Source organism: Acinonyx jubatus, chromosome D3 (assembly GCF_027475565.1).
Source record: "Acinonyx jubatus isolate Ajub_Pintada_27869175 chromosome D3, VMU_Ajub_asm_v1.0, whole genome shotgun sequence".
Taxonomy (NCBI): Eukaryota; Metazoa; Chordata; class Mammalia; order Carnivora; family Felidae; genus Acinonyx; species Acinonyx jubatus.
Window position 1 is genome coordinate 16,592,537 of NC_069392.1, and position 22,306 is coordinate 16,614,842.

General features: G+C 53.3%; 1 protein-coding gene across 1 annotated transcript; it reads left to right on the top strand.

Annotated features, from left to right (window-relative positions):
* Nucleotides 1–1,240: 1,240 nt before the first annotated feature.
* Nucleotides 1,241–13,339, top strand: ACADS (acyl-CoA dehydrogenase short chain). The gene is made up of 10 exons (XM_027043979.2): nucleotides 1,241–1,377; nucleotides 2,917–3,080; nucleotides 10,069–10,218; nucleotides 10,457–10,568; nucleotides 11,029–11,180; nucleotides 11,481–11,651; nucleotides 11,723–11,860; nucleotides 12,037–12,132; nucleotides 12,334–12,390; nucleotides 12,551–13,339. The coding sequence occupies exons 1-10, from the start codon at nucleotides 1,332–1,334 to the stop codon at nucleotides 12,701–12,703; spliced, it is 1,239 nt and encodes a 412-aa protein (XP_026899780.1). The 5' UTR covers nucleotides 1,241–1,331; the 3' UTR covers nucleotides 12,704–13,339.
* The last annotated feature ends 8,967 nt before the right edge of the window (nucleotides 13,340–22,306 follow it).

The window sequence follows — 22,306 nt, forward strand, 5'->3', positions numbered from 1 at the left end:
TGAGCTGAAGTCAGATGCTCAACCAGCTGAGCCACCCAGGAACCCTGAGGTGACAATACAATTGTAAAGTATGTCTGGTTTAGATGGTCTGTGGCACCCAAAGCAATTATCGGCCTCTGTTCACTCACTCATTTCCCCCTCTCCTGCTTTTTCCTGTCTTCTTTCACCCAGGGCTGGCGCTCAGGTGGGCCAATAGAAAGGTGAGGAAGGCCTCAGAGCATTTGCCAACCACAGTCATTCATCTAGCTTTAAAGTATTGTGAATTTAGAGGCTTTCTTTTAAATGAAAAGTAACATATTGACTTTGCCACATCTTTTCATTGATCTCCGGGGATGCAGGGCAAGGCCTTGGTGGAAGGCACATTTTGACCTGCGGGTCAGTGCTGCGGACAGGTGCCTGGCTGAGTTACAGCGGGAGAAAGACAGGGATGGAGGGATGTGTAGGTGCTTGGGAGGGTGTGGAGGTCTGACACATTTGTGTTAAGGGAAGACCGTTCTCAGCAACTGGAATTGCCAGTTTCCTGGGGAGGGTGAAGGCGTCCTGGGGCGGATGCTAAGGACCAAATGCATGGCATCGGGAGCAGTGCCCCACAACTGCGAGTGAGATGGAAACTACAGCAGAACAAGGGGCTAACATCCCTACTCCTCCCCCCCCCCCCCCGCCCCCCACAGCTGCTGGGGGAAGGAGAACTCCCTCCCAGGCAACCCGATTCCCCGGGCCTGAATATTGAGCACCAGAGCAAGACGAGACCCTTGTGCTTCTTGGAGTTCACAGACCAGTGTGAGGACTGGAGAAGATGTCAGATAGTGGGTGCCATGAATAAGGAAAACAAACGCTGGGATGGAGAATGTGTGGTCAGGGCAGGCCTCAGTGAGTCAGGCCTGGATGGAGGGACGGAGTATTCCGGGCAGAGGAACAGGGCTTGCAAAGTCCCGGAGGCAGGAACAAGCCCTGCTGTTGCAGAAAAGCTGCTGCAGAAAAGCTGCCTTGTGCGGCCAGAGCAAAGACAGCGAGGGCCCGGTGGGCATGGTGGGCTTGGGGCGGGAGAAGTGGGCGGGGGGTGGCCATATGGGGCATTTTAGGCTGCGGGCTTGGATTTTAGGAGAGGCGGGCCACCGTCCAAGGGTTTTGAGAACGGACGTCCGGTGGACAGCGGAGACCGCGGGACCCCCGGAGAGTGCGGTTTGCGCTAGCTGGAGGGAGGCGGGGCCGGGAAGAGCCGCGGCGGACCCCGCCCCCGGGGCTGGGGCCCGTGACTTCCCGCCTCCGGCCCCGCCCGCGCAGCCCGGGGCCCGCGCGCCTGCGGTCGGAGGTTGGCGGTGTTCGCGTCCATGGCAGCCGCGCTGCTCGCCCGGGCCTGCGGCCCCAGCCTCCGAGGTGAGTGCGCTCCCGCTCCGCTCAGCGGGGCGGCGGCCCGGGCCGGCCGGGCTCTCCCCGGCAACGGCGGGAGGGCGGGCGGCGCCCCCTCCGGGAGCGCGCGCGGCCTTTGCCCTAGTTGGGCCGCTGCTGGCGCCTGCGCGGCCCCGGCTCCTGTTCCGACCCCCGCCTGCGGCCCGGCTCTCGCAGTCGTATCAGCGCCCAGAGCGTCATTTCCCCGCCCCCTCAGGTCCGGGGCGCGTCCCTCCTCCCGAGCCAGGCCTGGGATTGAACCCTGACCCTGGGACTTTGACCTTGGACGAGACGTTCGGCCCGTCCTCCTCATATGGCGGGCGCGTGGGTAAAATGGTCCCGCCAATGTGTTACTGTTCTCAGGGAGTTGTTACAAGGGTCGAATTAGACACAGCCTGTGTAACACACTCAGTTCAGCGCCTGGCATATGGTGCCCAGTGAATGTTAGGTCTTCACACTGCGCTTCACACTGCACCTTTCCCAGCTTCTTTCTCTCCCTGTAGCCGCAGTGACACACGTGGCCAGGGCTTCCTTTGCCTGGCCAGAGACCCAACTCACCCTGCAGGACTGCAATAAGGGGACCCCCCCCCCCCCCCCCCATTGAGGTCTGTCTCTGTCAGGCCCTGTGCTGAGTGCTGCAGTCAGGATCTCTTTACCCCTTCCACCCCCAGGACCTAAGTACTGTTGGCCTCCACATTTTCTGGGAACTGAGACCCAGTGAAGTTAAGATCCTTGCCTAAGGACACAAAGCTGTCTTATTACCATTAGTGTCCTAATGGAATAGTTGTGTGCAAAGTGTTTAGTAAGTGGAGAAAGCATTCCGTTGGTGTGCATTTCTCAACAGCAGCACTATTGACATGTTGGGCCGATGATTCTTTTATTTTGTACTTTTTAAAAAAATTTTAGAGATAGGGAGTGAATGTGAGCTGAGGAGGGGGGCGGAGGGAGAGACAAACTTTATATTTCCCTATTAAAATTTTTTTTTAATGTTTATTTTGAGAGAGTGGGGGAGGGGCAGACACAGAACCCGATGTGGGGCTCTATCTCAGGAACTGTGAGATCATGACCTGAGCTGAAATCAAGAGTCCAATGCTTAACTGACTGAGCCACTCAGGTGCCCTGAGAGACAGAATCTTTTTTTTTTTTTTTTTTTGAGAGACACTCTTAAGCAGGCTCTACACTCAGCGTGGAGCTGGCCGCAGAACTCGATCCCACAACCCTAGGATCATGACCTGAGCCAAAATCAAGAGTCAGATGCTCAACCGACTGAGCCACCCAGACATCCCTGGGCAGATAATCCTTTGTTGTGGGATCTGTCCTGTACATTGTAGGTAGGGTGTTAGTACCCCTGGCCCCTACCCAGTTCACAGCAGTAGCATTTCGCTCTTCAGGTGTAACGACCAGAATTGTTTCCAGACGTTGCCAGATGTCCTTTGGGACATTCCTGGTGGAGGCCCACCAAGTCATTGGTTTATGATGGTGATGATGACGCAATCCCTTTCCACCAACACCTGTTCTTGCCGGCAGCTCTGCGTCCTTGGGACTGGCGTCAGTTGCACACTATCTACCAGTCTGTGGAACTTCCCGAGACGCACCAGATGCTGCGTCAGACGTGCCGGGAATTTGCCGAGAAGGAGCTGGTTCCCATTGCCGCCCAGGTGGACAAGGAGCATCGCTTCCCGACAGCCCAGGTGAGAGTTCCAACCTCAGCAGCCCCTGATGGTGGTCTGCCAGCTGCTCCTGGATGTGTGGGGACAGTGACAGCCAGAGGCACCGAGACTCCCAAGCCAGGAACCCTGGGACCCAGAAAATGTTCTGGAGGTTTCCTTCGTTCAGCACGAGGCCTGGATTTAACTTCTGGAATAACAGTAATAATGGTGCGTGGTCGGCATGCTCACTGTGTGCCAGGCCTTGTGCCTATAGTAAGAGTTAACGCTTGCAGGGTGCTCGGCACGGTTCTGAGGTGTGCCAGCCCATCCGCGTCTCACCGTAGCCCTGTGAGGTGAGGGTACTGGTATCCTACATCCGGTTGTGCGGTTGGTGAACCCAGAGGGACTCAAGGGTTCAATAATAGGCCCCAGATCACGGAGCTCGGGAGTTGCACAGCTAGGCCTGGGACCCAGCTCTTCGCCAGACCCGGAGCTCTCAGTGCGAGTGCTCTTTCCCTTGACGTCGGCGCATCTGTAATTTCACGTTTAAGATGTTCCTGCCGTAGGGGCGCCTGGGTGCCTCAGGAGGTTAAGCGTCCAACTCTTGATTTCAGCTCAGGTCGTGATCTCACGGTTTGTGAGATCAAGCCCCACGTCGGGCTCTGCACTGACAGCAAGGGCCCTGCTTGGGATTCTCTGTCTCCCTCTCTCTGCCCCCCCTCCCCCCCACCTCCAGTAAATAAACTTTAAAAAAAAAAGCTGTTCCTGCTGTATTCCCGGGCCTGGCAAGCCATGTGGCACATGGTATAAATATCCAACAGCTATTTGTTCAGTCAATAACTTGTAAAAGAGGAAACCTTTCTGGCCTCTTCTCTTGGCCTGTTTTTTTCACTCTTAAGGAGTTCAAGAGTTGCCATCCATGTCTTCTGGGCTCTGGGGCCACTTTTCCAGCTTAGAAAATACTGTGCTGATCACAGCATATTGGGCACTGTGCTTAGAACCATGGCAGTCCCTGGGGAGCTCCAGGTATAGTAGAACGTGGCATTCTGGGCACTGGCATCAGGGGGATAACTTTTGAGTTGTTGAGTACTTCATGTGCACCTTTTTAGTCTAGTCCTGAGGACGTCCTCACCTGCAAGTCTAATCTCCATTTTGCTTCTGGAATGCTCACAAGGATTAAGTGGGGTAATGCCTGTCAAATTCTGGTGCCTCCTGGCCCTTGGGAAATGGTAGCTATTATTAATACCATTACGTTGAGAAATTTGAGGCAGAGGTAAAGTGATTTTCCAGGGTTACTGATCCGTGGTGCTAGACTTCATATCTCAAGTCTGGCTGGCTCCAAAACCCTTCTCCATCCACACTATCCACGTGGTTGTTCCAGAAGCCCTGCTGGCAGGCAGGGAAGCCCCCTTCTAGTTGGGAATATTCCCGTCAAAGGTCTAAGCTGCCCTTCTGCCCTCTGTACCCACATGCCCTGCTCTCAGTAACCTTATCTGGCAGTTTCCCTTCACCTTTCGGTGCCGTTAATGGAGATGTGAACAAACGCCATCTCTCTGCAGACAGAGGATGGGAGTGAACGGATGACCATTGACAAGCAGGAAGAGCTCAGAGGCGCTCTCCCCAGAGCAGTTATGTGAGGGTGGCTGTGTGCTGGGGCTTTTCCTACCAAAAGATAGTCGGCTTGATTTACTTTTCCTATCCTATTCCTACATTCCCTCAAACTCTTACTAATATTACAGACAGATTTGCTCTGGGCAAGAAAGCTGGCAATAGAAACAGACTTTTTGACGAGCTCCTCTGAACTAATCCTCTGGCTTTATAATCTCCTCCCTGCTTCCTGGTGCTGGGTATTTTTCAAGCTAACCCTCCGGAATAGGGGCAGACACAGGTATGGGGGGAGGAGACCATGGGCGGCAGGCAGCCTCCTTCCCTCTGGTAGGTGGGGGCAGCTCATCAGGATCTGCCGAATGCACGGCCTGGCTCAGAGTCGCGATGGCATCTGTATTTGGGTCTGTGTTGGTCAGGGTGTTTTCATGTCTGTGATGTCATCAAATTGTCCCGAGTCCTGCTGTTATTATCCCCTTTTCGTAGACGACAAAGGAGCCGTTGTTTGAATTGCCTGGGGTTGCAGAGCTAGGAAGGAGTTGTGCTAAATCTTCGGATTTTGCCACCACCCCGCTTGTCTTGGTGGCTGATGGGATTATGGAGGTTAATCAGTACTGGACTCCCTTGGCCACGGATTGAGGAGGCCTGCTGGGTTTTTGCTTCCTCCCTCTCTGTGTTTCGGGGAGTGGGGGGGGGGTGCTCATCTCCCAGTTGCAGCAGGAAGGCCAGGGCTTAAGCGGGCAGAGGGAACAGAGCTCGAGCCACACAGAGGATATGGCAGGTTGTGGAATTCAAGATAATAATCCCACTAGTGTTTCCAGATAAAATAGAGATAGGAACAGGAATAACTATCATTTAGGGGTTACCGTATTCTAGGTGCTTATGCCTTACATCTTCGGCACAACACTCTGGGGGTAGTTACTTAAATTATCTTCAGTTTTTAGATGAAAACGGAAGCCACGGGTTAAGCTGCTTGCTTCCCAGTCACACATACAGAGTCAGTAGGAGTCTATAGACTCCTGAGCCCGGCCTGGCCTATAGTAGATGCTTAGTTAATGATTTCTAATATTTTTTCACCACCGCCCAGAAATGTGGGTTTATGGGGGAAGGGTCAAGGGGAGAAGAATTGGGGGAGGCAGACCAACTATTAGGTGGAAGGCTGGTGCCAATTTCTGGTCACTTGGCTGGTTTGGGAACCTAAGTTCAACTTCATTCTTCCTGGGTCCAAACCAAAAAAAAGAAAAAAGAAGAAAAAAAGGTGTAAATATAAACTTACAATGTTATTTTGTCATAAAGGGAAGCAAGAAATAAAATGGTGTTTCAACTGATTTTGGACTCACCAAACTTTATGTGTAGAAAACTGAGCCCGGGCGCCTGGCTGGCTCAGTCAGGAGAGCATGCGACTCTTGATCTCAGGGTCATGAGTTCAAGCCCCCTGATGGGTGTAGAGCATACAAAACAAAACAAAACTGAGCCCCATTTCTTCTTCACTCAGTGACTGTTTATTGAATCACTTTAATAGACCAGGTGCAACACCTCGTCTTTTTCATGCCCTGGCAGGTGATGGTGCTACGCTGACCTGGTTAGCCACGTAGAAACCTCTAGGGCCCTACCCCATTTTCTTCTTCCTCATAGCCACCGACTCTTGTTAATTCCACCCTGGAAATGTGTCCTGATTGCCACCTCCCATGTGTCTCAAGCAAACTTCATCGGTCTGTGTTCCGGGAGCATCCCGTTCATAACCCATGATCCTGGTTGTGCTCAGCACATCGCCGGGTGTATGTCTTCCAGCACGGATGTTGCAGGCAGTGAGCTCCTATTTGTGTTTGCACGTCCCTGTGCACACAACACCTTGCTCTCAATGAGTGCTCGACCCTCAGCAGATGGTCGCCCAGCTGTCAGGTAGCCCCGAATGTCCTTGCTGCATCAGCTCGGAGCACCCATGAGCCGACAGCGGACACTAGAGGCGGCGGCCAACGGGGCCTCTTTCCCTCGAATACGCAGCCAATCTCCAACAGGCTGGGAGATTTGATTCTTCTAAGGGGGTTAGTTTGGGCTCTAGTGAGCACACACATACTTAGGATCCATTTGATTTGTAAAAATGTGAGCTCTAGAGGCGACTTGAGGCATTGACTTTATATGAAGTACCTGCTCAGCGTCTCCCAAACTCAAGGCAGGTGGTGCCGAAGGCTCGTTCCGTCGCAACCAGGAAAGGGGTGTTACTCTTTCTTGTGTCTTGGGAGTTTGGAGACCAGTAGGCTTGGCCTTGTCGGGGCTGGTGCCTCTCTTTGGGTTGCAGGTCTGGCTCACAGACACAAGAGACCGAGGGTGGCCATATGAGTAGCTCCAGGAGGTTCCCCTTGGGACAACTCTGAAGCCCAGGCCCCTCTGCTGGTAGCCGGTGGCCATCCGCGCACTTAGATCGGAAACGATTTCTACCACTGGACACGTGTTCTTTATGTTTCTGCTGCTTTCCATCTTGGCCCTGCTTTCTTTCTCTTTTTGATGATACTGCGTGTTCTTTCCACGGCCCCGCTGGTTCTTTCCCTCGATGCCTGCCTCTTTGCCAGGACACACTTGGGTGAGCGCACCTCGTGGCCATTACTGCTTCTGCCTCCGTATTGTTCCTAGAACATTCCTGCCTCTGGCCGTAATCTTTTGCCAGAGTTCTCACGATCTGCTTCAGAATAGAAAGGTTGGAAAGGGCAGCCCCAGGCCCCAGGCATCCCTGATGAAACTGGGGGAACCTGGTTGTGTGCAGGCTCTGGGCCTGGCGTGGGTGAGTGCCTGCCCTCAAGCGTGTTGGGGCTGGAGGTTTTTCAAGCAGACACTGATGGCAGGAGGTGGGGGAGGAGGGGACATGGGTGAGACTCTCAAGAGGAATGACCGGTCAGGGGTGAAGTGATCTCCTACAGTGACAGCTGCCTGGATAGCCAGTGGGAGGCGCTGCGGAGGGGAGAGTGCCCGGAACTCTGGCTTCCTTGTAGCGGAGACTTGGCTTGATTCCTTGTGTCCTGGAACCCCACCTGGGATTTGGGTTTCCTTTTTGTTTCCGGGGATGAGGTGGAGTTGTGGGACGTTGGACTAATCCGACCTTTCTTCTGGGCCGAACCCGGAAGGGCTGTGGCATGAGGAGGAGGTTGGGTGGCACTGGTAGGTAGCGTGGGGCAGTTTTGCCGGTAGGCCAGAGAAAGCCTTCCAGCGGGGTGCCCTTCTAGGCTCGTGCATGCGTCCTGGAGGCCTGCGTGTTTCCGGCACCCGGTGGAGTGTGGCCCGGACTCCTAACCCGGCACCACGTTTCTCCCCCTGGCATGGGTGAGTTGGCTACCTTCAAGTGTGGGTCTGATGGTTTCTGTTTGGAGGCCACGCTCGTGCTGGCACAGCGTCCTGTGAGGCCCCACATGGGTTCAGATCAGCGCCGAGTAGGTCACTCTGCCTTGAACCCCCCCCCCCCCCCCCGGGTGCTTCCCACCTGCTGAAGCGATACAGCATCTCCGAGCAGGCCGCTGCCCCCCTCTGACGGCAGGTGTGCGGTCAGCATAGAACATTTGTCTTTTCAGCGGTTCTCAAAATGACACATCCCTGGCGCCTCTGGGTACTTTATCACCGTCTGTTAGTTTCCTCTTGCTGGTGTCCACAGACCAGCGGCTTGAAACGACACCACGTTATTATCTGATAGCTCCTGGAGATCAAAAATCTGATGTGGGACCCGCTGGGCTGAGAGCCGCATGCTGGCCGGGCCGCTTCCTTCTGGCGGCTCCAGAGAAGGGGCCATCTCCGTTCTCCGTTCCTCCTGTCTCCCTCTTTCCCTTGTAAGGACCCTGGAGATGACATTGGGTCCCCCTGGGTAATCCAGGGTAACCCCCATCTCACCAGCCTTAATCTCACCTGCAGAGCCTCCCACCCATGTCGCCCCCCTGTGGCTGCAGAGCTTCATTGCAGTTGCGGCTCTGCAGCTCGCTGCCTTTCGGCAGACACTTGTGGTCTTTCCGGAGTGGCGGAGGCGAGTAAGGTCACCCCAGGTGTGGAGTCTTACAGGAGAGTCTCCCTGGGAGCGGTTCAAGGCAGAACCTGGTAAGAGATTCATAGCGGGGCGCACAGATCGTTATGGAAGTGCCCCTCCTCCCATCCATTCTTGTCCAGACGCCAACTTGTCAGCTACTTAATGATAGTAAGTGCCATTCACTGATCAGCTTGTGCCCGGCACTGGGCTCAGCATTTTATATATATTGTCTCAGTCCTCAAACAGTTCTGTGACGAAGATCCTATCTGCAGAGGAAGTGTAACAATTTTATAATCATGGAAATAATATTATAGAAAAGTGAGAAGATATTGTGAACATTCTTATGTTCGCTTCTTTTAAGTTAAAATAACGTAAGAACACGGTTACAAGAATCTAGTGACATAGAGGGGCTCGTGGAAAGCAACGGTGCCCTTCTCCTCCCCCCGCCCCTGCTGCTCCCCACAGTCACTTGGTTTTATTTGCTTCTTTTTGAAGCTCGGTTGGTTGTGTGTGGTCCCCGTTGGGCAGAAGGAAAGCAGGCTGAAGGAGGGTAGGCAGTTCGTCCCAGGTCAGAGGGGCGGAGCTGGGTGGTGTGCTGAGCTGGTTATGGCCCTGGGGTCACGGCCCGGGGTGCAGTCCAGCTGCACTGCCTCCGGGCTCTGGCCCCGAGCAGGTTGCTTCATGTGTCTGAGCTCTGGAAAGACTCAGATGCAGAGCTGGGCACGTAGTAGTCACTTGATGGTTGACCATTACTAGTATTGTTGTCCTGCATCAGAAATTCCAAACTCTTACCACTTATTCGCTCTTTCACGGGCACTGGGGATAGCACAGTGGGCAGACAGCAGTCTCTGCCGTCATGGTCAGGGAGAAGGATCGTAACCGAAACCAGCAGGGTAATAGGTGTGAACCTGCACCCGCCTAAGCACCGCATTGGAAAGGCGGAGATTCTGGGAGGGCACGCAGTTAGAGGACAGAGACGGCAGCTGGAAGAAGCGAGGCTTGAGCTGAGGTCTGAAAGGAAGGAGGCCGCAACAACTCATTTGCAGATGATCGGAAACAGCATGTGCAAAGACCCTGTGGTGGGGCGGCAGAGTACGTGCGTGGGGCTGAGAAGGTCAGTATGACACTATGCTGCCCTGCTCCTTATCTTGGAGGCCCCTGAAGGCTTCCTGTACCTTCTGCCTGCTCGCTGGCTGTGGCTGCAGACACAGAGGTGAGCCAGTGTGGAGTGTGGGGGCACAACAGCTTCAGTCCACGGTGCTGTCATGCAGACCTCAGCTGAGGCTGGGTCTTCAGTGTCTGGATTCGGGCATCATGGGATGGGTGGATGGGGCCACATGGCCTGTTTGTGCAGACACCAGCTCAGGAGCTAAGGGGTGCTCGCCCGACGGCCCTTGCCATGACATCCTTCTTTGGGGCCAGGTGAAGAAGATGGGCGAGCTCGGGCTTCTGGCCATGGATGTGCCCGAGGAGCTAAATGGTGCCGGCCTTGATTACCTGGCCTATGCCATTGCCATGGAGGAGATCAGTCGGGGCTGTGCCTCTACAGGAGTCATCATGAGTGTCAACAACGTGAGTTCCCTCTCCTGGGTCCCTGGGACACACAGGTGGAGGGGAGGCTCCCGTGGGCAGGTGGGCACCCTGGCTATGTGTCCAGGCACCCTGGGCACAGCCAGGCCTTGGTGCCCAGCCCCCAACCTCCTCTGGGCTTGGTCCTTTCAGGTAGGGCCCTGGAGAGAACAGGTCTTGGGGTGGGGTCCACAGGCAGGCAGGTGGCCTCTGACTGCCTCCCTGCGCCCACCCCCTCCAGTCCCTCTACTTAGGGCCCCTCCTGAAGTTCGGCTCCAAGGAGCAGAAGCAGCTGTGGATTACCCCTTTTACCGGTGGTGACAAAATTGGCTGCTTTGCACTCAGTGAACCAGGTACCACGGTGGGACAGCGGTCGGCTCCCATCCCCTCACCTCAGGGTCAGAGTGACGGACTTGGGTTGGAGCTGGGTTGTCCCCCAGGGCAGAGGCAGGAGGGGGGCCCGCGAGAGGCGAGGGCACAGGTCTTCCGTGCGGGCCGCCTGGGAGCGACCAAGGAGCACGCAGTCACCTCAGCTGAGCCAGTGAGGGATGCCTGGCTCTGGGGTCCCTTCGGGTTGAAGATGCCCTGCTGTGCCACCCCCCTCCCCTCCTGGACTAGTCTCCGAGGACTCTGGGAGCTGGTGCGACCTGGGAGCTTTCTGTTAGGAGCCAGAACCCTGATTCTTTGGAGGCCAGGTGGCAGGGGCCTCGTGCTCACAAGTGGGGGGTGGGTGGAGCCCGGGTCCCCTGCTTGCTGGTGGCAGCGCCCTTTGTGGGGTGGAGGCGGTGGATTCTGAGTCTGTGCGTGGGGCAGGGAATGGCAGCGACGCAGGAGCCGCCTCCACCACCGCCCGAGCGGAGGGCAACTCGTGGGTCCTGAACGGCACCAAGGCCTGGATCACCAACGCGTGGGAGGCCTCTGCCACCGTGGTCTTTGCCAGCACAGACAGATCCTTGCACAACAAGGTGGGGACCCCAGGGGGAGGGTCGATGAGACCTCCGGGATGCAGACCTTTCGCAGTTTCTTCACCCGAATTCCCTCGGCTCCGTGGAGCTGTTCTGCTCTTGGCCACCTTGGGGCTGCCCCTTCCCCTCTCTGGCCGGTGGTTGGCCTGAGGCTGGAGTCTGCACCGTCCCCAGGGAGGCCAGCAGAGGGCGTCCCGGCCTGAGGTCTGAGGGAGGGAAGGGGCTGCTCGGTGTCTGCTGGGGGATCAAGGGGTGTGGCCTGGGCCAGCCCCTGAGAACCTCCATGGGTATGCTTCACAGGGCATCAGTGCCTTCTTGGTTCCCATGCCGACGCCTGGGCTCACGCTGGGGAAGAAGGAAGACAAGCTGGGCATCCGGGCCTCATCCACGGCCAACCTCATCTTTGAGGACTGCCACATCCCCAAGGACAACCTGCTGGGGGAGCTGGGGATGGGCTTCAAGATAGCCATGGTGAGCCCGGCAGTGGGGGCAGGGGCTCTGGGGCCCCGCTGGCCAGCCACTGACCGGGGCCTTCCCCACAGCAAACCCTGGACATGGGGCGCATTGGCATTGCCGCCCAGGCCCTGGGCATCGCCCAGGCCGCCCTCGATTGTGCTGTGAACTATGCCGAGAATCGCAAGGCCTTCGGGGCCCCCCTCACCAAGCTCCAGAGCATCCAGGTAACGAGTGGAGCCTAGCCTGGATGCCGGAGGGAGGGCAGCCCGGCCTTTCCTCTCCGGCTCCGAGGTGAGCTTTTACCTGCTTGCAGGCTCTCCCTCCTCCTCCCTCCTGTCCTGGGAGGGAGGGGTGGGGGGGTGGGGCGGCCACTGACTGAGGCGGGGCTGGGTTCTTGCAGTTCAAGCTGGCGGACATGGCCCTGGCCCTGGAGAGTGCCCGGCTGCTGACCTGGCGTGCTGCCATGTTGAAGGATAACAAGAAGCCTTTTACCAAGGTGCCTGTGGCAAGGGGTTCCCTGGGCATGGCCCAGAGCTTTGGTGTGCCGAGGGAGAAGTCCGGGTGGGGCCCCGCTTCCTTGGGCCTCGTAGGCTTACTGCTTCGAGGGGAGGCTCCTCAGGCCCGGCCTTGCTGAAGGGCCATGAGCTGGGGGCTCCTCCCCAAAGTAGTTTCTGACCCCACCGTCCCCTGTGCTTAGGAAGCAGCAATGGCCAAGCTGGCTGCGTCGGAGGCTGCAACTGCCATCAGCCACCAGGTGAGTGTCCTGGGTGCATGAAGAGGTGCCTGGGTGTGAGGTCCCCAACACTGAGTAGCTGAAAGTGGGCCGGTTACCCCTCCCTCGCTGGTCCCTTACTGTGGCCGATCCTGCCCCTGACACGGCCTTTTCCCTCCCGATCCCCTGCTTTCCGCTGCAGGCCATCCAGATCCTGGGTGGCATGGGCTATGTGACAGAGATGCCGGCCGAACGGCACTACCGCGACGCGCGCATCACTGAGATTTATGAAGGCACCAGCGAGATCCAGAGGCTGGTGATCGCTGGGCACCTGCTCAAGAGCTACCGGAGCTGAGCCCCACTCAGGTGCCAGGCTGACCTGAGGACCGAGGGGAAGGGGGCGGGAACCATGAGGCCTTAGCCCTGGCTCCCATCAGGGATGCTGGGGGGGTGGGGGGGTGGACAGGCGGAGGGCGTGCCTGCCCTCTGCTGTGGACTCACCTGTTGCCCTCACTCTGCCCGCCCCAGACCAGACTGCCTGGGGGTTAAGTCTGGGAGAAAGGAAATGTGAGGGGCGGTGGCCAGCATCGGAGGACACCCATCTTCAGCTCGGTTTTTTGGCTCTGCTTCCTTTTCACGACCGTGCCTTGTTTTCTTCATCTGAGTGGACCTGGCCTCCTGGCGGCTGAGTTACCACCATGGGGCCCCCATTTCCTTTCTCAGGTGGGCCAGGCTCTTGGCAGTGTCTGCTCCTCTCCCTGAGGTCGGGAGTCGGGGAGGAGTCGGCTGGGGGCCAGAATGACTGGGCCTCATTGTAGCACAAGTTGTGTTCTCCTCGGGGTTCCCAGGGACGTCTCGGGAAGGCTGTGTGGCTGGGTGACTGTGGAGGACCTGGCGCCCCATAACCCTGTACTTTGTGTGGGAAGGGCTCCGAATCACTCTTCGGGACAATTGAGCGTGGAAACTAATAAAGAATACCTGTGCTCTGGTCCTCATGTTCTTGTCTGGGTGCTGCTGGGGAGATGGCCCGCTGGTGGCTTCTGTTGCCCCGTGTGAGTATGAGTGTGTGTTTGCGTGTGTAAGGCTGACTGCAGGGGCGGCCGTCTGCACGGGAGAGCTCCGGGACCAGGCAGGGTTGACTCAGTTAAGGAGGATGCAGGGCTGGGGCTGGGGTGAGGGGCTAGGACCGTGGCTGCCAGGTAGGGAGGGCAGGTCAGGGCCTCTGGGCCCATACTTGGGCCCAGCCCCTGAGCAGGAGGAAGGAGGGTGCCTGATGGGTGGGGAGGGGACCAGGGACTGGGCAAAGCTCAACAGGCCTGCAAACCTGGCTGTGGAAGGGGGGGGCCTCGGCAGCGTCCTTTGCTCAGGGTGGCCGTGCTGGAGCTGCTGGTGACGGGCCTGGTGTCCCCAGCTTTGAACGACTGCCGCCCAACGTGATGAGGCAGTGGCAAGAAAAACGGAACAGAGACAGATTTCAGAGGAGCCGGGGTCGGCCCTCCCCGTGAGGCCTCTGGAGGGAACTGGAGGCGGAGCCGTGACCCATCTGGAGCCCCCATCGCGCGGGCGCCGACCAGCCGGACCCTCTTGGTGGCGGAAGCTGCCGGGAGCCTGTGGCCCTGTCCCCGGGCCCTTCCTTTGCTCCCACACGAGGGGCTGGCTGGGTGCGCCGCCCACTGCGGGTCCTGGAGGTCAGGTCAGCTCTGCGTGGCGGAGGGGCGCGCAAGCGCTGTGGGGCCGGGCCGCAGGTGTGCGGGCGTCCTGCTACCGAGCCGCACCTGTGGCCGCATGCGTCTTCCCCGCACGCTCTCTAGGTCAGGCTGTGGCCCCGGGCGGGCAGGCGGCAGGCGGACGGTGGACATCTGGGTGATCTGCGCCCCCTCTTGCTCCAGGTGAGCGCCCAGGGGCTTGGGTCCTAGCTCACACCCTCTTTGGGGCTCCCAGATCTGCCCCTGTCGCCGCCCTAGGCTCAGGTGCGAGCCTGAGGTGGGGGGTGCGGGTGGGATTCGGGGCTTCTCCCCAGCAGCGGCCAAGTTAAACCTACCCCAACCGAAGCAGATGAAGGTCTGTCACTCCCGAGACACCGACCCCACGAACAGCTGGGAAGGGGTGTTCCTATGGCTCCCTGACCCCTTCAGCCAGATGGCACTGGCTCCTGGCCCAGCTGAAGGATGAGGGAACGGGCAGGTGGTTCATGTTGTCTGGGCCATTATTCTAGGTAGGGTGGGGGGTGGGGGGTGAGGGAGTTTAATGATGTTGAGGCCCAAAGGGGAACAGAGGGAGCCCAAACTGAGCCTTAGCCCCAGGCAGGGGTAGTCCAGCTGGAACCCAGCTCTCCTCAGGACTCCGGCCCCTCCTGGTTTGGCTTTAGGCCCACCTGCCCCACCTGCTCCAAAGTGTGTGGGTCTTGAAGGGCCGACGGGCCTCGGGCTGGAGCTGCAGACACTGCTACTGAGTCAAAGGGCTGCACGCCAGGGGATGGGCCTGTTTCCAAGTTCCAGGTGGGTATCTGCTTCTCAGAACCGTCTGGGCCTTTCTGGGAAGACGGTGGGAAGAGCCTCACAGCGTCAGGAAGGGCCGGGAGCTGAGCCAGGGTCCAGTCTGCCCTCTAGTCCTTAAAGGGGCCGGTGGGGGTGGCGGGGGGTGGGGCAGTCAGCTCACCAACCCTTGGCTTTGACAAGGAGCGGGCCTCTGGTAGATGAAGCCAGCTCACGAGTAAGTGCTGAACTCCACCCCTGCGTCTGTTTGGACCTGAACTGTTGGAGGAGGTCTCGGACATCACGTCCCTTTGTGCCCAGCATGTATTTCCTGAGAACGAGGACATTTGCTGATGCACCTACAGGATGGTTACCGAAGGGGCAGCGTAACAGTGGTCAACTGTCATACAGAGACCCGGGTCACAATCTATCCGTTGTCCCATTGTCTTTCTCATTTGTTTTCAGGGTCCAGGGTCACTTGCCGCATTGAGAGGTCTCTTGTCTCCTTCACTCCAGGACAGTTTCTTAGATGGTGTTTGTTTCTCATGACATTGGCATGTTTGAAGTGTCCAGGCTGGTCATTTTGTAGACTGCCCCTGGGTCTAGATTAGTCTGATCATTTCAGGACTGTCTTCATGCTGTGGATTTTTGGCAGTGAGAATGTGGTGAAGCTATTTTATTGCTGACTTCTGTTGTTGGTAGGTTACCTTCTTCTGAATTAATCTGAGGTTTATCAATGATTTCAGTCTTTCTTTTTTTTTAATGTTTCTTTTTGAGAGAGAGAGAGAGAGAGAGAGCGAGCGCGTGCGTGTGAGTGGGGGAGGGGCAGAGAGAGAGGGAGACACAGAATCCCAAGCAGGCTCCAGGCTCTGAGCTGCCAGCACAGAGCCCGACGCGGGGCTCGAACTCATGAACTGTGAGATCATGCCCTGAGCTGAAGTCGGACGCTCAGCCGACCGAGCCACCCAGGCGCCCCCTAGCTTCCCTTTGTAAATCTTGATACCGTGTTTTCATTATTCCATTGTTCGGAGTCCCACTGCGCATGCGTTGTCCTTTGACTTACCAGTTATTGAGAAGAGTATTATTTTATTAACATGGGATTTTCCTTGGTATTTTTTGTTACTGATTTTTTTATACACTTGTGGTGAAATACATGTAATGTAAAACTTACCGTTTTTCCTCAAGGTAAATTCAGTGGTATTTAGCACATGTACAGTGTGCAACCATCAACACCATCTCGTTCCAGAACACTTTTGTCAGCCCAAAAGGAAATTCCGCACCCATCGGTATTAATCTTCACCTCAATTGCGATTGTGGTCTCAGAACATTTCCTGATTATTTAAATTCTTTGAAATTTGTTGAGATTTACTTCATGGTCCCTAAGTCACCTTTTCGTAAAAACCAAATCGTGTTTAAGAGATTCTTTTTCCCACTTTGATACGTCGACTGTAGTTCGTTTATTTCGATTCCTGCCTGGTGTCTCATTGTATAAATATACTTAGGAAGTTCCGAGTTTTGCACTGTCACAAACCGGTGCAGAGAACATTCTGGAATGTGTCTCCTTGTTCGTGTGTGACAGCTTCTGAGTATTTAAGTAGAAGCGGTCTTTGCTGGACTTTGGACTGTTTCTTCAGCTTTCCCAGATGTTGCCACATTGCCTTCCACAGCAGTTGGATTAGAACGCAGCCTTCTAATAGGGCAGGAGCATGTCTACCCCTTGGTGCCATCAACTTTACACTGTTTCTTCACTCTGATTGTGATTTTAACTCGCATCTCCTTGGTTATTACTGCACAGCTTTTTCACATGTTTATCGACCCTTGTGGTTTCTGCTGTGAATGGCCATTCCTGTCTTTCGTCCGCTTCTTCCCTTACTGATTTGTAATTGTCTCGTGGGTTATATTTTGGATGCTAATCATCCGTCAGCTGTCTAGTTGCAAAAAGGCTCATACAGCGTGTGGCTTCCACTTTTTAAAATGGTTTCACATTTTCATGTTCACTCTTTAAAAAGTTGTTTTAGAACTAAGTTTTGTTTTCTGCAAACATTTCAAATACATATTTTGTGGTAAAATGACCATCCCTTCTCAGCGATAGTTCCGGTGCATCATTCCAGACCTTTCCCTGCGCATCTGTGAACATCTCATTTATGTGTCCCTGCCCCCACAAGACGCATACTCCATGCATTATTTAGCTTTATTCACTTTACATTTTTTTCAGGTCAGTACATTAAAAAATTTTTTTTTAATTACATTTTAATTTTATTTTTGAGAGACAGAGCGTGAGGGGGGGAGGGGCAGAGAGAGAGGGAGACACAGAATCGGAAGCAGGCTCCAAGCTCCGAGCTGTCAGCACAGAGCCCGACACGGGGCTCGAACTCACAAACCGTGAGATCATGACCTGAGTCGAAGTCGGATGCTCAACCAACCCACGGAGCCACCCAGGCGCTCCCATCTGTTGTAATTATTTTATATTTTGACTGATTTCTGCCATTTTATATTTTCCCTTCTCCATTTTATTTTGCTTTTCATTTTTCTCCCTCTCTGCCTTTGATTGCACGCACTGAATTTTGTTAGAGTCATGCATTCTAATTGTATTCTTCTGCTGGTTGAGGTAACTTAGGCCAGTAGTTAGACTTAATTTTTCCTATCAATTTATCTAACTTCCATCTACATCCTTTTCCTCAGGTAAGGAATTTTAGCATTTTCTCATCTGGTCTCCTTACTCTTCTGTGCCCCCCTCCGCCCCTCCCCCACCAGCCGCATTTACTTCCAATGTATTGGTTCAGGGTTGTTTGAGATTTCTCCTCCCCTCCCGTTTCCTCCCTCCCCGTCACTGTGAACTACCAAGGTGTTTTGTCACCCTTATTTCCCCAGTGTCTCCACATCCTGCTGCATTTATTAATATTCTTGCTGAAGGACTTTAATCCAAGGTTGATTCATTGAGGTCCATAGAGGTCCATACAGAAAATGTTCTGAGAGCAGATCTCTGTCTTCTCGCTTCTGCTGTCACTCTTGAAGAGTCTGACCCTATCTTTTTTCTTTTCTGTTGTAAATTATCTGCTCTTTATCTCTTTGATCTCCAGAAGGCTTTCCATTTTTTTCCCATTGTTTTTCTCCTTATCTTTGAAGTTCTTAAGTTTTATCATAATGTGCTTGGTGGTGGGGTTTTTATCATTTGGCTTCTATAGCACTCAATGAGTCTTTGTCTTTATTTGTCTTTATTTATTATTTTTTAACATTTATTTACTTTTGAGAGAGAGGCAGAGCAGAGTGGAGGAGAGGGGCAGAGAGAAAGAGAGAGAGAGAATCCCAAGCAGGCTCTGCACGGTCAGCTCAGAGCCCAATGTGGGGCTCGAACTCAGGAGCCACGAGACCATGACCTGAGCCAAAGTCAGATGCTTAACTGACGGAGCCACCCAGGTGCCCCTGCCTATATCTGTCTAATTTTGTAACATTCTTGGACATAACATCATGATTGAGTAGCTATGTATTCTGTGATCTCTAGGGCCTTGGGGTATGATGGAACAGATTATCAGATGTTAGAATACTTACCGTTAACATTAAGGCTTATGCTGTGCATCTGGTATCTGTTTTGGGGTCCTGAGCTGTAGTTACCACGGCTAGTCACGTAGCAGGGATGTGCCTTGGTGGGCATCTCATAAGAGTTCTGGATTCTGAGGCTTGAGCGGCTGCCCCGGGGCAGAGACGTCTCACATCTCTGTGGTTCACAGAGGGCCCCTGGAAGACCGTGCCCAAAGACACAGCCAGTGGGATGTTGAGGAACGGCGGTTGCCTCTCCCGTCGGTCACAACCACCTCCTGTTACCTCCTAGCTGGACCTGGCTTTCCCTGGAGGCTGCCACAGTGGGGAGGTGGCACCTGGGAGGGGCCTGGCTGTGCTCGGCCAGGCTCAGTGTCGGCATCGGGACCCCTCGGCCTCTAGGTGCCCTTGGCTGAGAACTCATGCTCTCACAGGCCACAGAGTGACTGCAGGCCAGGGAAGGAGCGGGACCCCTGAAAACCTTCCGTCCCCCTGCCATCCTCCCTGCCACACCCCATTCCCCTGCGGCTCTGTGGATGCTGTTGTGATTACAGTTGGCGTATTGAAGGGGTTTTATATTAAGTATGTTTGGTCTAAAAATAAAAAGCACTTCATCTAAAAAGAAAATCTGTGCAGCCCTTGTAGAGGGTCTGCTCTTGACCTCTCTGGACGTCACCTGTGTGTATCTTTTTCCTGCTGCTTCTGTATTGTATCCTTTGCTTAATAAGCCTTAGCTGTGCTGTAACTTGATCTCAGATCGTCCACATCTTTCTAGTGAATCACCAAGAGTAGAGGATGGTCATTGGACCCCTGACCTATCTGCTGCATAGCCCCTGACTCTGCTCTGGGCTGCTGTTGATCCCTCTGCGTTTGCTGTCAACCACCCTCTGTCCCTGGAATTTCACTTGAGTTCCTTAACGCTGTATGCTCTCCTTTGACCTCTGTAGAGCATTCAGGGTTTGGCTAAGGAGGGGACCAGCAACCTAGGCCAGCTTACTGTCTTGCAGGAAACCAGAAATCATCTTATTTACTTATTTATTTTATTTATTATCATTTATTTACTTATTATTTATCTATTTATTTATTTGAGCACAAGCAGGGGAGGGGCAGAGAGAGAGAGAGAGGGAAGCACAGAATCTGAAGCAGGTTCCAGACTCCAAGCTGTCAGCACAGAGTGCATTGTGGGGCTCGAACCCACCAACTGTGAGATCATGACCTGAACCGAAGCTGGACGCTCAACTGACTGAACCACCCAAGCGCCCAATCATCCGTTATATTTTTGAAAATTGTTTATTGCTGATGTAGTTAAGTTCTTTTATTTCTGTGTGTTTATCTGGTTATGCTGAAGAGCTTTCTTGTTTGCTCTCTCAATGGATTGCCTACTCAGAAAAGCTAAGTCATCACTGCCAATGATCCGTTCTATATTATGCCTCTCATTTCTTTTTCTTATCATGTTGCATTGACACCTGCATGGCCACCTCTGCTTCATGGGAACGCCTCAGGGGTGTCACTGTTAGGTATGACATCTCTTTGTTACACATTTCTGGGGAGGTAGCCATTAGTGACTTCAGAAAATTTCCATCTGTTTCTAGTTTATGGACAGTTTGTTTTTCTTTTCTTTTTAACGAGGAAAGGGTTGCAGATTTTTAAGATGTGTTTTGAAGGTGATGGCTTTTCTCCAGTTGTAAATGTGTGGAATTACATTAATACTTTTCTCCTGTTTGGTATGGCTGTTATGCTATGAAGCTTAACTGGTCATGGTTTATTATTCTCATATAATGCAGGATTCAGTTTGTTAATATGAGCAGTTTTTTGCATATATATTCATAACTAAGATTGATCTGTAAAGTTTTTACTTTTTATTCTGACCACAGGGTTATGCCAAACTTGAAGATGAGTTAGGTTGTTTCCAACATTTTATATGCCCTGGGATAGTTTAATTAGCAATAAAAGTTTTGTTATAACTCTCAGTAAAACCATCTGGGCCCGATACTTTATTTTTCTAGTAAAAAGAAAAAAGAGGTGTAACTGGTAAGTTCCACAATTTTAAGGGTACAGTTTTATGGATTTTCCTGCATGACTGTCCTGGAATAACCACCATCTAGGTAAGGCTATGGAACGTTTCCAGCACCCCGCACTTCCCCTCGTGCCTCCTGATGAGTGAGTGGCTCCCAAGGTGACCGCTAATCCAATTTCTATCACCATAGATTAGTTTTGCGTGCATTTCAACTTCACATAACACTGTGATACAGCATGAACTATTTCGATGTCTAACTTTCTTCACTCAACATTACGTCTGTGAGATTCATCCATGATATTGAATTACGGTCACTAGTTCATTTTTTTTTTTTTTAATTTTTTTTTCAATGTTTATTTATTTTTGGGACAGAGAGAGACAGAGCATGAACGGGGGAGGGGCAGAGAGAGAGGGAGACACAGAATCGGAAACAGGCTCCAGGCTCTGAGCCATCAGCCCAGAGCCCGACGCGGGGCTCGAACTCACGGACCGCGAGATCGTGACCTGGCTGAAGTCGGACGCTTAACCGACTGCGCCACCCAGGCGCCCCACTAGTTCATTTTTTAAAAATAGTTGTCTCTTCACTGTATGAATTTACCCATTCGTTCTACTATTGGGTTGTTGGGTTTCCAGTTTTTGTCTGTTACAAATCAAGCCGATATGAATATTCTTGCCCCTGGCTTTCGGGACACGATCACTCTATTCTGTCGGATGTAAGCATGGGGGTAGAATTGTTGCTCATAGGGTATGCGTGTGTTCAGTGGCTGCTGCCCAGCGTTTTTCCCCAGCAGCTTTACCAACTTACCCTCTCATCCACGATGAGAGAGTTGCCCCAGATCCCCACTGACGCCTGCTATGAGATGGTTTTTTAAGGGCAGGGGACAGATTTTTGTTTTTTTTTTCTCAGTTTTCAGACTTTACACGGCAAAATGGGGAGGAAGGTACAGAGAGTTGCCATATGCCTTCTGCCCCCACACATGCACAGCCTCCTCCTCCATTATCAACATCCCCCACCAGAACGGTACATTTGTTACAATCAACGAACCTCACTGATATGTCATTATTACCCCAAGTCCATCGTTTACATTAGAATTCACTCTTGGTTGTACATTCTGTGGATCTGGATAAATGTGTAATGACATATATCCACCATCATAATACCATGCAGAGTATTTGCACTCAGGACAGATGTTTAACTGCTTTTTTAATTTGTTCTAGACTTACTAGTCCATTCGGGGTTTTTTTTTTGTCTGCCTTGTCTAGGATCAATTTTGTTAATTTATGTTTTCCTAGACAACAGACTGTTTGCATAGATTTTAAATCTAATCAGCATAATTATTATAGGTTTTGATGTGCAATGTTTCCTTTAAAAAATTTTTTTTTTAAACATTCATTTTTTTGAGAGTGAGACAGAGCGTGAGCAAGGGAGGGGCAGAGAGAGTGGGAGACACAGAATCAGAAGCTGTTTCCAGGCTCTGAGCTGTCAGCACAGAGCCGGACGTGGTGCTCAGACTCCCAGGCTGCAAGATCATGACCTGAGCCGAAGTTGGACGCTTAACCGACTGAGCCTCTCAGGCGCCCCTGTAATGTTTTCATTGTATGTTATTTTTCTTTAAAGTAAAAAGTACAGTGGCTCAGTCAGTTAAGCCCCCAACTTCGGCCCAGGTCGTGATCTCACGGTTTGTGAGTTCGAGCCCCGCGTCTGGCTCTGTGCTGACAGCACTGAACCTGGAGCCTGCTTCAGATTCTGTGTCTCCCTCTCTCTCTGCCCCTCCCCCACTTGTGCTCTGTCTCTTTCTCTCTCTCAAAAGGAAACATACATTAAAGTAAAACGTACAAAGATTAAATAGTATTGCAAAGCTGTAACAGACACCTCAGTGCCCTGCCTTTTTCATTTCCTGGCTCTTTTGGTATATACATATTTATGCTG

What these genes read in the sequence shown, in the direction of transcription:
- ACADS (XM_027043979.2), top strand. Translation starts at nt 1,332, where the DNA reads ATGGCAGCCGCGCTGCTCGCCCGGGCCTGCGGCCCCAGCCTCCGAG. An exon ending in TCATCATGAGTGTCAACAAC is followed by an intron (nt 10,219 to 10,456) that starts GTGAGTTCCCTC and finishes CACCCCCTCCAG; the next exon opens with TCCCTCTACTTAGGGCCCCT. An exon ending in ACAGATCCTTGCACAACAAG is followed by an intron (nt 11,181 to 11,480) that starts GTGGGGACCCCA and finishes TATGCTTCACAG; the next exon opens with GGCATCAGTGCCTTCTTGGT.